General features: G+C 39.7%; 1 protein-coding gene across 1 annotated transcript; it reads right to left on the reverse strand.

The window, feature by feature from the left end:
* Positions 1-5,488: 5,488 nt before the first annotated feature.
* Positions 5,489-16,115, reverse strand: cep76 (centrosomal protein 76). The gene is made up of 13 exons (XM_041044651.1): positions 15,867-16,115; positions 15,092-15,247; positions 14,766-14,844; positions 13,755-13,979; positions 13,399-13,584; positions 12,591-12,688; positions 12,246-12,374; positions 11,735-11,923; positions 8,655-8,821; positions 7,548-7,707; positions 7,123-7,296; positions 6,721-6,938; positions 5,489-5,989 (listed from the first exon to the last, which is right to left on the reverse strand). The coding sequence occupies exons 1-13, from the start codon at positions 15,927-15,929 to the stop codon at positions 5,851-5,853; spliced, it is 1,983 nt and encodes a 660-aa protein (XP_040900585.1). The 5' UTR covers positions 15,930-16,115; the 3' UTR covers positions 5,489-5,850.
* Between the last annotated feature and the right edge of the window lie 278 nt (positions 16,116-16,393).

The following is a 16,393-nucleotide window of genomic DNA, read 5'->3' on the forward strand; positions in this document are numbered from 1 at the left end:
CATTTTGTAGTTTTGAAGAAAGCTCCGACACATCATGAAACATCTCTGCTTCAGAGAATTGGAAAAAGGCCTCGTAACACAGCATCTGATGCAACATCACCAGTAAAATACCTATATCTCTTTATTTACACACATTTATAGTATATGGATGTACATGGATATTGCTATGGGTGTCTCTAGACACGTATGTACTCTATGGATGAACTGTGGAAACAAATTTCTCCCTTAGGGTAAGTCCAGTGTTTTTATTAATCCATGATTATTTTTGAACAAACTGTGCAGCTGCTCTTCATTATTTTTGTGAAATAAGAGATATCGTGTCAGGGTTCAAGTTATGGAAAGAAGCAAATACTCTGACTATTTTCGCTGCTACGTCCCAGAATTGGCCAACATCACAGCACAAGTGAATGCACTGATGAAGGTGGTGTCAGAGGAGGACTGGGGGAGTTGAGGATCCTGCCTGCATCTCCTGTTGCTCTTTTCCCTGTCCTTTCTTCTCTTGCATCCAACAACAAGCTCATTAAACTGCAGGCAAACTGACATTTCACCCCAACTTCTCCCTCTCTCTCTTGTTTTACATCATTAAGTGCCAGCGTCAGGCTCAAAGGTAGTCGGGCAAACTCTTTGAGAGAAATGGCTCGCCTGGCATGCAGGCGTTTTGATGAGCATGTCACTCCCTCACCCCAAACATGCCTCATTAGTAGTTCAGTCGAAACACCTATCTGCACTCCCTCCATGTCCTTCTCCTCCTCCCTGTTACACACACACACACACAAACATTTTCTTTCTCTTTCTGTCTCTCCCTCCATCTCCCATCTCCCTCTCTGGCCCCCCTCCTGTTTTTCAGCACTAATTAGCTGGCTTCTCCCTCTTCTGTGCTTCCCCAGTCACATCTCAAAGGGAGATGGATATGATTTTTCTTTAACCCAAAGGCCAACTTAATCAGCTGAATTAATGACTTTATTACCCGATAGGCTCCGGGCCATGCAACACATTTCTCTCCAATGCCCAGCGCTCCTCTCTGTATCTCTCCCACTCCTTCTTTTACCCCCTGCAGGAATTTTTACATTTCAAAAATAGAAATAAGACAAGAGAAATAGAGGTGCAGAGACCAGGCGATGGGTGGCAGGCAGATATTATTATCAGAAATATAATAATTGCAGAGATATACAGTTACAGGTGCACTCTAATGACTACTTTAACAATTAGCTTCCAGTCATTTATGTGTAAACAGTGTGTGTGTGTGGGTGTTTCCAGAAAATGAAAAAAAAGCATACATAATAAAATTGTCATTTTTTTAAAATAATCATGTAATCTCCATATCTGGAAATAAAAGAAGCTATCTGTGGTTCTTACCATTTTTGTCACATCAATATCACCCATTCTGTCATTTTAATATGTTTAATTAATCAGTACCTTTGTCTGTCAAAGATGGCGAGACACACACACGCACACAGTAACCACAATGAAAATGACTGCAGACCTCAACGTCTAAACACTCCTTTTTATATGGCTAAAATACGGTAATTAGTCGAAACATCAGTGTCTGTCAGTAGATATATTACCACAATTGAAAAACACCACTGATAAGGAGATGCGCCATTAGTCTTCTCATTTACTTGACAAACTCTAACAGAGCCCAAGGCCTATACATTGAATTAGGTTCATCTGGTGACAACAAAATAATGAGGTGGTTCTACAACTACAGGAGAGCAGCCTTGGGAACTCGCCTCTTATTGCTGTGACGAAAGGAAACAGCAAAGCTCAGCTACACCTGCGCTCAGTGTGTAGAGACAAGCTTTTGTTCTGGATGACTACCAGGGATAAAGAATATTAGCAATACTTAGCCAGCAAAGAAATGCATGCAAATGCATAAATGCATTTGTATTGTTTCATTATGGTTTGACCTGTGTATCATGTCTTTCCTGTGATCACTCCTACGTTCTGTTATAGCTCTGATTATGTCTTAGCTGAACTCCGAGGCATAAAAAGAAGGATTAATCTAAAGCAAGGCTGTAGCTGCTGTTGAGGAAACCAGGTTCATGAAGTTTTTAGCAAAGTTGGGGGATTTACATTAAACACTGTAACAAGACTCAGAGCCTGCGGTCATGCTAGTGGCTGTGGGAGGCTGTAGCCTACTTAGACAAAAAGAAGCTCTGAGCTAACTGCTAATGTAAGCAAGTTAATCAGAATTAAATTCATTAAACCTTCGAGGTGGCAGTTAACCAGTAACGCCTTATTTAGCTGTCCATAATTTCCTAATATTGTCCTGGAAATCTCCTGGAAAAGACTGTGAGATGTGGTGACTGTAGAGGCCCTTGAAAGAAAGTGTGCATGTTCCTTCACCACCTTCATGTAAAAACAATTTAAAACTATGCATCCGTAGGACAATCATGAATAACTGTTAATAATACATTTAATGCTTCTAAAATCATCAGAATATGCACATCTTGCATATCTCCAACCTCTGCAGCCTCGACCTTTAATCTAACAGTAATGCTTTAATGCTGACGGCTGTTCTTGCAAAGTGCAGGTCATATCTACTGTCCACCCATAAATCACAAAACATTAAACCTTTTTTTTAACTAATTAAAATACATTGTTGATTATTATATTTCTTAAAGTAAAGGCTTCTTTTTTACTCACTGCTAATTGTGAAAACAGTGTGAGTACCAAACCAGCATCTTCAAAGGCCCAGGTGTGTAGCAGAGGTCTATGAGATACTTTTTTTCAAATTAGTATCTTTCCAGTTGTTAAAAACACTTGTTTTTTCTGACATCTATTACTTGTCAATGAATTATCAATGTCTGCAAGGCACAATAAACAAACATGCCGCAGTAATGAGGTACAGATAGCTGTGAGCTACAATATATTTTTCCCAATCAACACCATTACAACTGATGATATAGTTATTGACAATACTTGTGAACTGCAGGTGAATTGTCTACGGGAGGAAAAGACTCATTAGCAGTTTATGCCACCTTGGAAGAGAAAGATGATTATATGAGTGAAAAATAAAGCGTCTGCACGATAATTCAAACTGAATTCAAACATCATTTTCACCTGCAACTTCATTCTATCTATACCCAGTTTATTACCATTACTAATTACTAAAGTACAGGCTGCAAAGCTGTTTATACTGTGAAACTGATCTTTTAGTCGTTTTACATAATCAATTCATTGTTTATGATTTAAAAGAACATTTACATTCTCTCCACACTTTTACACATGACTAGATACCAAAGGTGATACTTGCAACACCAACAGAATTTTTTACAGAAATGTTTAATTTGAAAGTCTCACCTGAATGCAAACACTGCACGTCAGCAGCAGTGTGGAGATGGAAGGTGTGACTGATGGTTTTGTTACACTCAGTTTTGCTCGAAACCAGCATCCCCTCTCCTCTCTTCCTGTTTTATATAGTAGTTCCTGTCCCACAGGGCCTATTAGTCAATTACACCTTAGCGCTGCTGTTTAATATGGGCTGAAAACATACCTGAGTTCCCAGCATCAAACACTTCATTTGCTGTACATATTTTCTGTGGTATACTGTACTGAATAGAGCGAAGGTGGGTATATGTGTGTGTGTGTGTATGTGTGTATGTGACATTCAGGAAAAAGGGAGGAATTATTCATTAGCTCCTATTTCGCTCTTTCAGCCTCCCTCCTGATCCTCGTGTTCAACAACTCTGGGGCAAATGCAGAATTGCAAATTAGCTCCCGGAAAAATCGAATTAATTGGCCATCCTCACAGGCTTTTTAGTCAAAGTTTGGGCTGATGTGTCAACGATTCCCCCAGAACTCCAAACAGCGCTGTGCACAATATGGCACAGAGCGGGGGGGGACACAAAGAGGCAGAGCAAAGCCGTCCGTAAAAACAAAACTACCCTCTCTGTGTCAATTAATAGAGCACTTCAATCAGAGCAAAACTTTCTGAGTTGACTTCTTCTAACAGCGCAGTATCTCACTCAACCAGGCAGCTGTCACTTCGCCTTCTCTGCAATTTCACAATCAGTCAGTCTCAAATTAGAAATCAACGCTCGCCTGTGGGGCTTCAGTGGCTCTCAAGCCTGAATTATGGCCTGACTGTGCTTTCTCCTCACTTTAGAAAGTGAAAAATATCTTTGGAATTTCGTAGAATTACTTGTCATCTTTTAGTTCTAACTACAGTGGGAGTTTTCTCAATGATTATTCCTCATTTATACATCTCCACTGATTAAATCAGACTGGAATGGACCAGTGAAGTAGCCACAGTCATGTTACCAAATCTGTGTGTAAAATGCCTGTTAAGAGCTGTAAGCATACGGGTCTACTGTATTGTGCCGAGCACACCAGGATGGAACGGAGAGCTGCTGCTGCTGCATCCTCTGCGCCAACATTAGTGTGAAGTCCCCATCTAGTGTTGTGTTAATGTATTACAAATGAATATACATTATTCAGTATTAATGACTGCTTTAGCTTAGTTTTTACAACAGTTTCTATGAGCAAAGTTCATAAAGCAAAGAGCCAAACTGACTCATTAAATTCTTACCTTTAACACAAAATACTGTTCTTACATGCAAAGCTGCAAAACACCAAATCAGTTGCTCCCTGTCCTTAGAATACAATTAACCCACATAAGCCTGAGCTTCAATTCTTTTTTTCTTGTTCAAACCTATCACTGAATCAGTCCTTAGAATATGAACCAATGTTATGTTTGCAAGCATCATTCCTTATTTTAACAGGAATACCACTGCCATACAACTTAAATACATACATACATACATACAAGACAAAGAAAAAAGAAAAGGAAAGTGTTTCTTTCCTTTTGATTACTGTCAAACTGTTGCAGTTGCAGTGTGTAAATTGTGTTTTCATGTCCATCATGAAGAATTAGCTTAATGTATATCACATGATTACTGTAATCCTTAGAATAAAGACACTTTATATTAGGGGCCTGTGTTTACAACAACAAATGACTGAAAAACCTGAGTTAAAACAAAGATACAGGACACCATAAATTAAGATTGCACTACTACTCACTTAAGTGAGACTCTACACTTCACTATATATATTTACAGTACTGCTACATGTTCAATAATTAAAATCATAGTTTTTCTTTCAGTTTTTTCTATTAGTTGCTAAATGCCATGATGAAATGACTCCCGCAGACTGTTTTGATGGCATTTTTTATGTAATTATGACCATTTAACTTTGAAATGCAAAAAAAGATAATAATAATAATCAGCATAATCAGCAAGTGAACATATATGTGATGCTTATAAACCTTCTGCATCAGCTTCTACCTAATCTGACACACATGTTTTGAGCTAAATAAATATGAACTGAATTTTCTAGAATTATTTAGGCCAATTTTTAGCATTTAACACTAAGATTATCATGATTTCATGATAATATTCATGACTGCAAAACAGAATAGATGTCATCTACTGGAAAATGTCTTCAGTTAGGTCTTTAAAAAGTACACAGTAAGATGAACAAAGTTCCATTTATTTTAAAAAATAGATATATAAATACAATTCTGAGTGTAAAAGTCTGTACAAATGATGAGTCTACTGGACTACAAAATAAAGGCCTGAGCACCAGAGGTGAGACGAGCTACAAACATCTGTGTAAATGTTTTTATCAGTGAGTACAACTTCATTTTAATTTAGTCTTATCATGGATGCAGGTATTGTAATGCAATTGAATTGTATGCAAATACACACACACGCACACACACACACACACACACACACACACACACACAAAGGTAAAAACACCTGTGGAGTCCTTATAAATATATAAAATATTGTCTGGGGCCTATATGCATCATAGGCTGGTAGTTTTTGAAGACCATCTCTCCGTTGTTTAGAGTACTGAGCGATATTTACACGCAAACATGAGCCACACTGCACAAGCATTCTCTGGATACACAAACACCCGAACACGGACCGCCAGCCTCACATGGTCGCCACGACAACAAACTATTTCCTGACAGAATGGAGACCTGTGCAGAAAGTGACAAGAGCAAGAAAGTGAGCGCAAGAAATATGAAGTGCCGCAAAGAATTTTATAAAATGCTAACAAATAAATAATAACAGATATTAGGAACGATTCTTTTTTTTTTTACCTAAAAGCAACACTCCTGACAACCCTTACAACCCTTACAGGTACAGGTTCCCAGATAAACTATGTGCTAACACACAATAAAGACAGGAGAGGGATGAAATCACTTTTGAGCTGGATTTCAATCTATGATGTTACTTATATGTAATCTGTCTGTGGCTCAGGACACAGGTGAGCACTGTGTGTTCAGTCTGCAACAGAGAGACACACAGAGGTGCTGACAGTTGACATGTGAGCATGCATTTATTTACTGTGGCTTTATGCTACTCTAATATCGCCAATCCCCTCAGCACCTACAAAAGCTGACACATCTCTTATACTCTTTACAGTAAGGTCAGAGGCTGCTTTCAGATATTTCTTCATAGCACTTTCAGAGCAGTTCTATTAAAAATGTTGAGTTCTTGCAGCCACCTGGCATGGATGCCACAAAACACATTAACCTGAGGTTGCATTAAGGTGGGATTTATTTATTTATACGGCTGCAGTAGTCAAGGACACTCAGACAGACCACATGGCTGCCAACATGAAGTCTATCTCCTGTGTAATTGGTCAAAGGGATTTTTTTAACCACCCACTACTGCACATAGTATGTTGAAAAAAAATGTGTCTTACCTGAGGCACGTTGCAAAGGCTCGACGAGCATTGCGGTGTAAGAAGTGTATGGGGAAGCCTTTGAAGGTGTGTCCATCTGGCACTGCCCTCCTCACTGCGTCCTGGAACTCCTCATTGCCACAGGACACACCGCTACAGCGCTCCAGCTCATAGGCTGATAGGGCAGAGGAGAGCAGGTAGGACAGGTGGTCATCCCAGACTGTAGCCAGCTCCAGGTCCTGGAGGAGACAAACCATACTGCCCTCTTTAATTATTTTATTACATGTTACCGCCATGACCAGGTTTGTCAAGGCTTTATGGTACATCCATACATTCATTCAACCAGTATAATGTATATTCATAACCAGTAAAACATATCAAATAAAGGTAACTTCATTAAACATAAATGTAAAGGTGTTTTACCTTCCTGTGTTCAGAAACCAAGTAGCGCATCTCCAGCTCCAGCTGGTTGCTGGAAGCAGCAGGATCCAGAGAAGGGGCACAGAGTGGAGGCAGAGGGGGCAAAGAGGTGGTCGAGCCTGGGGCACAAACAGACTTCAGAGCCTCTTCGCTCATCGCCTTCCAGCGAGACTGATTCTGAAGGAACAGGAGAGACAAACAGGGTTTTGTCTGTCCTTCTCTGGCCAATATGAATACTGAAACTCATATCACCTAAACCTGACCTTGACCAATGAAACAAATATATATTTCAGTAGATAATTTAATACTAAATTCAACAATGGACCAGGATATATGTGTAACATTTATTTAATCAGAGTGATGGATCCCACTTCCCCCATTCAGTGATGATGGTGGGGGTAACTGTACAGGGGACACCAAGCTCCTACCTGGAAGTCAAAGACACAAAGCTCCACAGCATCAGATGGCTGGCAGTTGGCCAGGAAGGTCTGATGGTTGAAGACACAGCCCACAGTACGGTAGGGGGACGAGGGTTTGGGCTGGGGGGCCAGGGGTGGGGCATCTGGGTCTATGGCCTGATGGAGGTATCTGACCACACATATGGAACAAGAGGCACACTCAGTCCCACGACAAACATACTAACAAAATTGTTGGAATGATCAAAATGGTACATGATGCAGAATTACAAATGTGTCTTTTCACAGTTATTCTGTATGAACAGATTAAACTGAAAGCACAACTATGAATTAAAGGTTATGTTTAAAAAAAAACAGCACAAAGTTCAACATTCACGGACAAAAACTGTAAAATGTTGACAAAAATATTTCAGAGAATTAAAAGCTGAGACATAAAACATTTACACGATACACAACACATCTAACAACAAACACAATACACCAGAGTTAGCTGACAACAAAAGTCCTAATTTCTATTTCTTACTTACTGCAACTTAACATACTCATTCGATATGAAACCTGGTCCTCAGAACTTCCAGAGTTATGGCAAAACACAATAACTGATGCACAAAAATTGCTGAACTGGACAAACACCAAAATATAATCAATCTGTTTTTTGGCCCAAAGCCTGGCCACCAAATTTCATGGAAATCCATTCGTGGGATTCTGAGATGTCCTGCTGACAAACACACAAAGACTGTCTAATGAGGCCAGCTGAGGCAAAAACAAGGGACTCAGTGTAGTCCAAATTGTTTCTTAGACCAAGTCTGGTTTGAGCAGTTACAGGGAAACTCAAAGTAGAAAATTTTAGTGGGATTCTAAAGAGATTTCCCCAAATATGAACACATATCTGTCTATGAAATATGGCCTTTATCCTTCTTCCACATTAAAAGTATCCATCACACAATATCTATACAAAGCTGGATTTCCACATATGTCCAACAGTTTGTAATAATTTTGAGAACACCATTGTAGAAGTTGTAGCTTGATGCTAAAGGGACAACAGAGAGGTAAAAGCAGGTATGCTACAAGACTTATCAGGTATCTGTATTATAACCCAAAAAAAAAAAACAATCAGACCTGTGTGCTGTGAGGCTCTCCCAAAAGGTAATGCTCCCATCAGTACCGCGGGTCAGGACCCACGTGTGTGGCACTCCCTTGACTTTGGTGCCCACACACACATATGCATCCAGGCCAAAGCCCAGCAGGAGGCTGCACAGCAGGGTGGCGTGGTCTTCACAATCCCCCTGGGGAGGACAGACAGTGACGGATTCAGATCCTCTCCAGAGTTTGAAATGTGTTGAAATGTGTGTAAAATCAATCAAGACAGATACAACTATAAGTCTTATTTTTTCAGTTCTAATGTTGTTAGGCACACTTCAGAAGCAAAGGGAACAATATTCAACAGATTCTTTTAATCCTCTTAAAACAATCAGCTTTAACCTGCCACGATTTAAAACTGCTCCATTCACAGACAAACACTTCTGAATTCTATCTGAAAGCTCTGCAAGATAGTAAGTGAACCTTTGAGCTTAGATTACTTTGTTACACATACAAAGTCAAGAATTAACTTCCATCCTAAATAAGCCTCTTTGTTTTTCCTGGAAGATGGGAACTGTGCAAAAAATGTATGATGGAATATTTAATATTTAATAATGTAATATTTACCAGCAATTAGTATATTAAAATATTATGACTTTTATCTTGATGTATTATAATTTTAATATTGAAACATTGCAACTTTAACCTCAAGCTATTACAACTTTATTTTTGAAATTATGTTATCCTTGAAAATATGAAGTATTTATTCTTGAATATTACGATTTTGTCCCTGAAATATTATTCCATTTAAAAAATAATACAGCATTTCTTTTTAAATATTTGACTTTTTTTCCCTCAAAACCTCAGATTGTTTCTTTTTTTCCTTAACAGTGGCCCTAATACTCCATCGTAAAACTGTACTTGCAAACTTGTGTATTCAAATTCAGCTTGCTTGAGCCATTTGGTGTCTTCATTCCCACTTTTACTTACATGCAAAAAATATTTATAAGCAAAAAAAAAAAAGATACAGTTTCGATGTGACCTCCGTTTCAGGACAGATCTATAATTTACACTGTAATAGCACAGAGCTTGATCTTGGCATATTCTGAGTTTTAGCCTTCATACCATCCCTGTTCCTTGTCTTCTTCATCATGTCACTACAGCAGTCTGTTCAAACAGAAATACAATATCCTGTTCTCACTGCACTGTTTGCCTTCCACAGAAATGTTGAACACACATGCAAAGTCTGCTGGAGGGGAAATAAGCTCTGTAGCTATCAAACTGTCCCTGACAGTAAACAACTTTTATTTGAGTAGTACAACTTCTCTGGTAAAGAGGCCTGGGTTGAGAAAAGGACTGCTGCTACTGCTGCTGCCGCTGCTGCAGTGTGCTGGCTCGAGCTACGGGCAAGTCAGAATGATAGATGTTCCACAGAAGTGCTAATATGGACGGCAGCATCAGAACAGGCTGGGGACTGATGAGGCTAAATTAATTTTCCCCGGAATGAAACTCATAAATCACAGCTGACAAGGGCCACTTTGTGAGAGTTGTGTTTTGTCTGTCTCGCCAGCCGCTCACAGAGGAGAGGCAGGAAACATTTATCCTGCGGTGGTCTGGGAAATTCCGCACTATCTAGTCGAGGGACGAAAGTGCATCAGTCAGTCAATTCTGTACAAATCCTTCTTTCTCAGAAATGACACAATCAGCTGTACTCAGAAACAGAGTCAGTGTAAACGCTGCTGAAGCAAGTTGATGAGGTCCTCTACGCGGAACAAAACTTTCCTTTTTAGGTCAACAGAAACATGTGACGTTAATTCAAAACATACATTACAGTCAGAGGGTCAAGACTGAGGTTGTATGGCTGTGAAGAGGAAATAAGAATTGCAGTCATTACAGTCTTTTTCCATTTATTTGATGAATATCTGCCAACTGTGTTTTAAGACTACAAATGCATGCTGTAAGTGGTTTTGTTATTAAATTAGGTTTCCTACATATTTTTCCGTCCTAGGTCTCCTTGTTATTTAATCAGGCCTTTGTTTTGTCATGACTGTATTCTATATTTAGTTTGTACTCCATAAAATGCCACCATGCTCTTGAGTCAATAAATTTGAATCTGAAAGTAAGGTGAGAAAATCTATGCCCGACTTAGTTGTAGCGTCACATTAGACAACGGCAGGTTCTATCATGCTGCAATGGAGAAATTCAGGAGAAGCTCAGAAAACAATCCAAGAGCTGGATGGAAAAATGTCCACGTCACATGGGACTTGTCTTGTGATAAGATCAGTGTAGACATCACCGGGCTGAGTTTTAGGTTTCTGAAACCTGTGTGTGATTTTGATGGTTGTGTGAAGAGTTTTGAGAACAAAACACATTTTCAAATGGGAAAAAAATTTAGTGTTTTAGTGTTTGTGTCAACTATTCACAAGAATTAGCTTAACAAAACATGAAAAGGCTGAGAAAAATGATAACAGAAATTGTTAGAGCAAGGATTGTTTCCCTTTTGATCATCACTGACCTCATCTTAGTAATTTTATTATCCTTGGAAAGATTTATTAATTAGCACTACGGCACTGTTTATACCATGTGACAGGGCAAAGGAAAGGTTATACTAGAAATAACATGAAGACTATTAAAGAGGGGCCAAATGGAGAATTTGGATGATTGCCTTGCACTTACTCAAGGACAGTATGTCACAAACAAGATAGTAAATCACAAGAAACATTAATATAGATGACACTTCCTGAAACATCTCACTTGACCGGTCAGAAGATGCCATTATGAGGTATAACTATATGTTCCAATGAAGACAGAGGTATCTTCCATATCCTTAGATCTATGGGATTCATATTTAATGTATACAGACTGATAAAAAAATATTATTGTGGATTTGAAAGTTAAGTCCAGAGACTCAGACAGGTGAGTGACAGACATTTTACAAACTTAGGATTTATTTCCATTTAGTGGAACTAATGAAATACGTTACACTTCACAAGAACTTTGGTATGAAAAGCTGTAAATCTGCCACTGAATCCATCTCTGGTATTAAGGATCTAAGAATACAGGAAGTGCACTGTCCTCTGAAAAATGAGCTGTGGCTGCCAGAAGCCCATTCTCCTTACCTTCCCTCTGCACAGGAAAGCCAATAATGTGCACCACTGCTCCTGCTTGCCTCCTCCTCCCACCACGGGGGCCTTCTCGTGGGCCAGCAGGCTGACGAAGCGGGCCGCCTGTCGAGGACTCTCCAGGAGCCGGCCCGCCCGGAGGACACGCACGTAGGAACACACTGGTCTGTTGATGCCGTTCTCATCCTGCATAATGCACAGACACATACACCCAGAGGTAATGGGGGTAGCATGGAACCAGATATGAATCTGAGGAGTTCAGGATTCAATAATCACTAAACTGGTTAGGAATATGAGAAGTCCTCCTCCCAAACCACTAACACACTAAACCTGTGTATCAGTGGCACACTGCAAATAAAAGCGGTTGTTCTGAGTAACTCCCTCTTCTGTGTCTGTGGTTTACTGTTAATAAATATCACTGAACAACCTGTAAGGTTCTGGAAACATCAAACAAACCACGTGATATAAAGGTCTCATTTTTGTCTACAACACAAGAACGTAGATGAACCTGTGCAAATATCTTGACCATTTTGGATTGGTGTGATGGTCGGATCTCAAGGAACTCCCTCCACCACTGTTTGGCATAAACCAAGAAGAGCCTCTCCTTCTCTGCCGTCCTCTGCCTCTCCAGTGATTGCTGAATGGGAAATACACAGTGACATCATACGCTAAAAATATGGCCTTGATCTTCCTTTTACAACGGTGCCTTCATATCTACTCTCAGGAATATTGATTCTTAACAGCATTCTGCTGTACTGATTCACAGCGGTTCATTTTAGGCATGAATAATGAAACAGATGAATAAACAGTGAATTCAACAGACGCAGAGATAAAGAGACTCCAGTGTACTGACCTGTGTGCTGACAATGTCCGGGCTTAGAGTCTCTGTGAGAGGAGGGTAGAGCTCCAGACTGACTGTCAAAACACCAGCTGGGACTTTACATTCACTTCCTGGTGACACACACACATTTAAAAAAAATTCTTGTGTTGCTAGCATACCATTGCAAATGAACTGCTTGAATTAACCGTTAATGTAATTTACAGCAGTGGCTCCCAGCCTTAGGGCCAGGGCCCCTCCATGGGGTCACCAGATGATTGATGAGATGTATAAGAGGAAAAATATCCACTTTGCAACTCAAATTTAGATAGTTTTATAATTACTCTTCTCTGATCTTTGCTTATCAAACACAATGTTCCACCTTCTGGCCTCTGACATTATTCAAACTTATTCAATAAAGAAATCTCAGAGGTTTAGAGGAAGAAAAACTGTCTTCGGCTAAACTCACAGCTTACAACTCACAGACATGTTCAGCCTGTGAGGAGCAGGTGTAAGCAGACACTGCTTTATAATAAGGGGACATCAGCCAGACAGGTCGGGAGCCAATGTTTTACAGCTTAACAGGTTTAACCAGTCAAATACATTTGACTGCAAAAATGTAAACGCTTTCAGTGTAGCCTGAAGGATCAGCAACAAAGAGAATGCTTATAGGCACAGTATATATGTCTGTGTGGGGTGGGCACTTATTTGTGCATGGCACAATAAGCAACTACTCTACCAATGAAGTGCATTTGTTATTCTTAGCTCTTAGCTATAGATGTGATACATTAAAAATACTAAAATAAAATAAATAATTCAGTATAACACCATCACTCTTACTCACCAACTCCCATCAGTTCGACATTAAAGCAGGTCTTTCCGCTCGGCGAGCTGAGGACTGTCCTCCAGTCCAGAAAGTAGGATGAGACCAGAGTTGTCTCACTGGAGGTGTCTGTCTTGATCAGCACAAAGTGAACCGGGTCACACACAGACAGCATGGTGGTCGCATCCGCCATTTTACTGCCCTCTCCTGCAATGGCGAAAGTGGGGACATGCATTGGTGAGGTTAAAGCAGTAGTTTGCAACATTTTCATGTGGGAAAAGTTGAAAGCTCATTACAGATACTGTCTGAAGCAACATGACGCAACAGCATACAACACTTGAACCTGACTGACACCAATACTGCTGATTTACAAGTACCTATTTCATCTTTATGAACCTCTAAGAGGAAGCCCTCCTCCAGGCTGGGTTCACAGGCACAGGGAACTGGCTTTGAGCGAAACCTCTGGTTGCGGAAGTGCAAGTAGAGTGTGAACGTAGAGCACACTTGACCAGGCAAAGGCTCCGGCTCCTGGAGGTGCTCCAGAAAGGCCTTACCTCCAAGCACTTGCAGATAGAGGTACCGCCTGGAAGGGTCAATATTGGCTGAGAGAAAAGAAAAGAATGTTTTTACTTAAATATTCAAACATTAACAAGGATATTAGTCCATTTTGTAGAAAATCTGTAAGGTGGTGTGTTCAACTCTACAAGATGTCTTAATAGTTGGAAGCAGAGAAAAAGCAAAAATACTTGCAAAGAGGCAGGTGCACATTAAAAGTTATACAGCACAGACTTTATTCCATAAGCTGACATTTTGGCATGAGTGTGCCATGTCCAGAGATTAAAGAACAGAATTAAACGTCTACATAAAGACAGTCCATGTCAAAGGAGCAATTACAATATATTTAAAATATTACAGAATTCAACATACAATATGTAACAACACAGCTCATTTATCCTTAAGCCCTACATAGATACAGTGAACATTATAGGGTCGAGGGTAGCAGCAAAACACAATATGGGTGTGAGTACAGAATACAAACATACAGAAGTAGTCCAATAGATAAATATTCCATATTACACCTTTAATAGTTGGCACTTAATATTTTCTGTCATGTGTTACTTTAATATCCCTGTTATTTGTATTATTTCTGTGCACCCATGTTGGGTTTTACTGTTTAGCTTTACATTTTAATGTCATCTGTTTTGTTCTTTAAGCTCTGAATAAGGAATGCTAGCACCACAATGTCAGCACACGGAATAAAGTCTGGGCTGCATAACAGTTTCCTGCCTCTTTGCAAGTATTTTTGCTTCTTTCCTACCTACAATGGAAAAGTATATCTTTACTGCTAATATGGTGGTTTATTTGCATGAGTGAATGAAGTTTCTTACATTTCTTGAGCTGAGTAATATCTTTGTCAACAAAGTGAGTAGCAGGCTTTGGAGGAGATCCTGCTTCTGTGGGTGCTTCCTACCCAAGCAGACCAACATGACAGAAGAACAGAACAATCAGCAGGTGATTAAATTCATACATTGGAAAACTTTTATCTGGATATAGGTTTAAATCAGTATTTCAATAATGAAAATATTCAAGTAAGTATTTGTTTTCGACATTCAGCTGGGAAACATCTATTTCAGTTTTGAATTGTAGTTAACCGTTTCAACCCTGATCATCAAGTATGCAAATTTAAAAATTGCCTGCAAAATGGTGAGCAAACCTGAGCAAAGCGTAGGTCCCTCATCACATTATCTATAATTCCCCTGCTCTGCAGAGCACGTAGAAAATCTGCCTCAGACAGAGTTCGATGTGCTGGGCCCTGGTCATCCCTCAGAGACTCAGCCAGCACCTCTCGGATCTTCCTGTGGATATCCATCTGATAACCAGAGAAAACAGAATTAACACATGCTAACAAAACAAAAGACATAAAGACACATTTCAGAGTTTATCTGTGAAGGCTTTGCAATCATCCCCACCTGTAATGCTGATAATCTGATTATCCTCCTTAATATAGACCCTTTGCCATTTAAAGTTATAATGTATCTTTGGCACAGCACAGCAAATTCATGATTGATGAAAGTGAACCACCTCTATTAGGGCTTCTCTATTGCTCTGTTGCTTCTTATTTGACCTATCTGGTTAGTCTAATGTCAGGCTGCCTGCAGACCTCTGTAGGCCAAACCCGTCCTTTAAAGGTACTCAGGATAAATTAAGTACAGCGAAGCATATAAAAACAAACTTGTTCTCATCATATTTATATTCAGTATAGTCAAACTTATTAAAGGGCGCACTTTAATGGTGCAATGTATTAAAATAAAACCCATAGTGTGTGCGCTTTTGTCAATGAACAAACGTTTACATTCGCTACAGGATACATTAAGTATCCTTTCAAGGATATATGTCATTTAACTTTTAAATAATTATGGCATTGAAAGGGACATTGTTTAATAACTCAAAAAAAAAGTTTGGGTTATGTTTTCGTGTAGTTTGCTCACCTTCAGCAGATGGTTGTGAATGATTTGTTTCAGCTCGGAAGCTTTCTCCGGAGGCAGAGACATTACAGCTCATGGGCTCTTACCAGCTTTAAACTTCGACAGCTAGCGACGTTAGCAGCAGGCTACTGTCACGAAAAATAAGCTACTTATCTTATTTGAGCTATAGTTTGTATACATTTGTGTACAATCTGTAGCACAGCCAAATTTCTCGTCCTGACAGTCACAACTGTCAGTTTAAACTGTGGCGGAAAAGCAGGCGTGAATGCGGCTGTGCTGATGCCTGACAACGTCTGTGCTCATACCCATAGACTGTGCTCATACCCAATTCCTCAACACGCCTGTTTTGCAATAAAATGATGTACGTCGATATGGGATACCACAGATGACATTCTTCGATTTAGGGGACATTTGTCTTGGTTTAATTGAAATTTGCTTGAAGAAATATTTCACATTTTTATTCAGGCGCCGTATCGGCTGCCCGAGTTATCGTCTGCAACAACTTCCGATTTGCGACAACGGGTACAGGA

This window comes from Toxotes jaculatrix, chromosome 8 (genome assembly GCF_017976425.1).
Source record: "Toxotes jaculatrix isolate fToxJac2 chromosome 8, fToxJac2.pri, whole genome shotgun sequence".
In the NCBI taxonomy this organism is placed as follows: domain Eukaryota; kingdom Metazoa; phylum Chordata; class Actinopteri; family Toxotidae; genus Toxotes; species Toxotes jaculatrix.

Coding starts and splice junctions, on each gene's coding strand:
- cep76 (XM_041044651.1), bottom strand. CDS start 15,929: ATGTCTCTGCCTCCGGAGAAAGCTTCCGAGCTGAAACAAATCATTCAC. Junction 13,585..13,754: donor GGTTCATAAAGATGAAATAG/GTACTTGTAAAT, acceptor TCGCCATTGCAG/GAGAGGGCAGTAAAATGGCG. Junction 11,924..12,245: donor TGGTCAAGATATTTGCACAG/GTTCATCTACGT, acceptor TGCATTATGCAG/GATGAGAACGGCATCAACAG.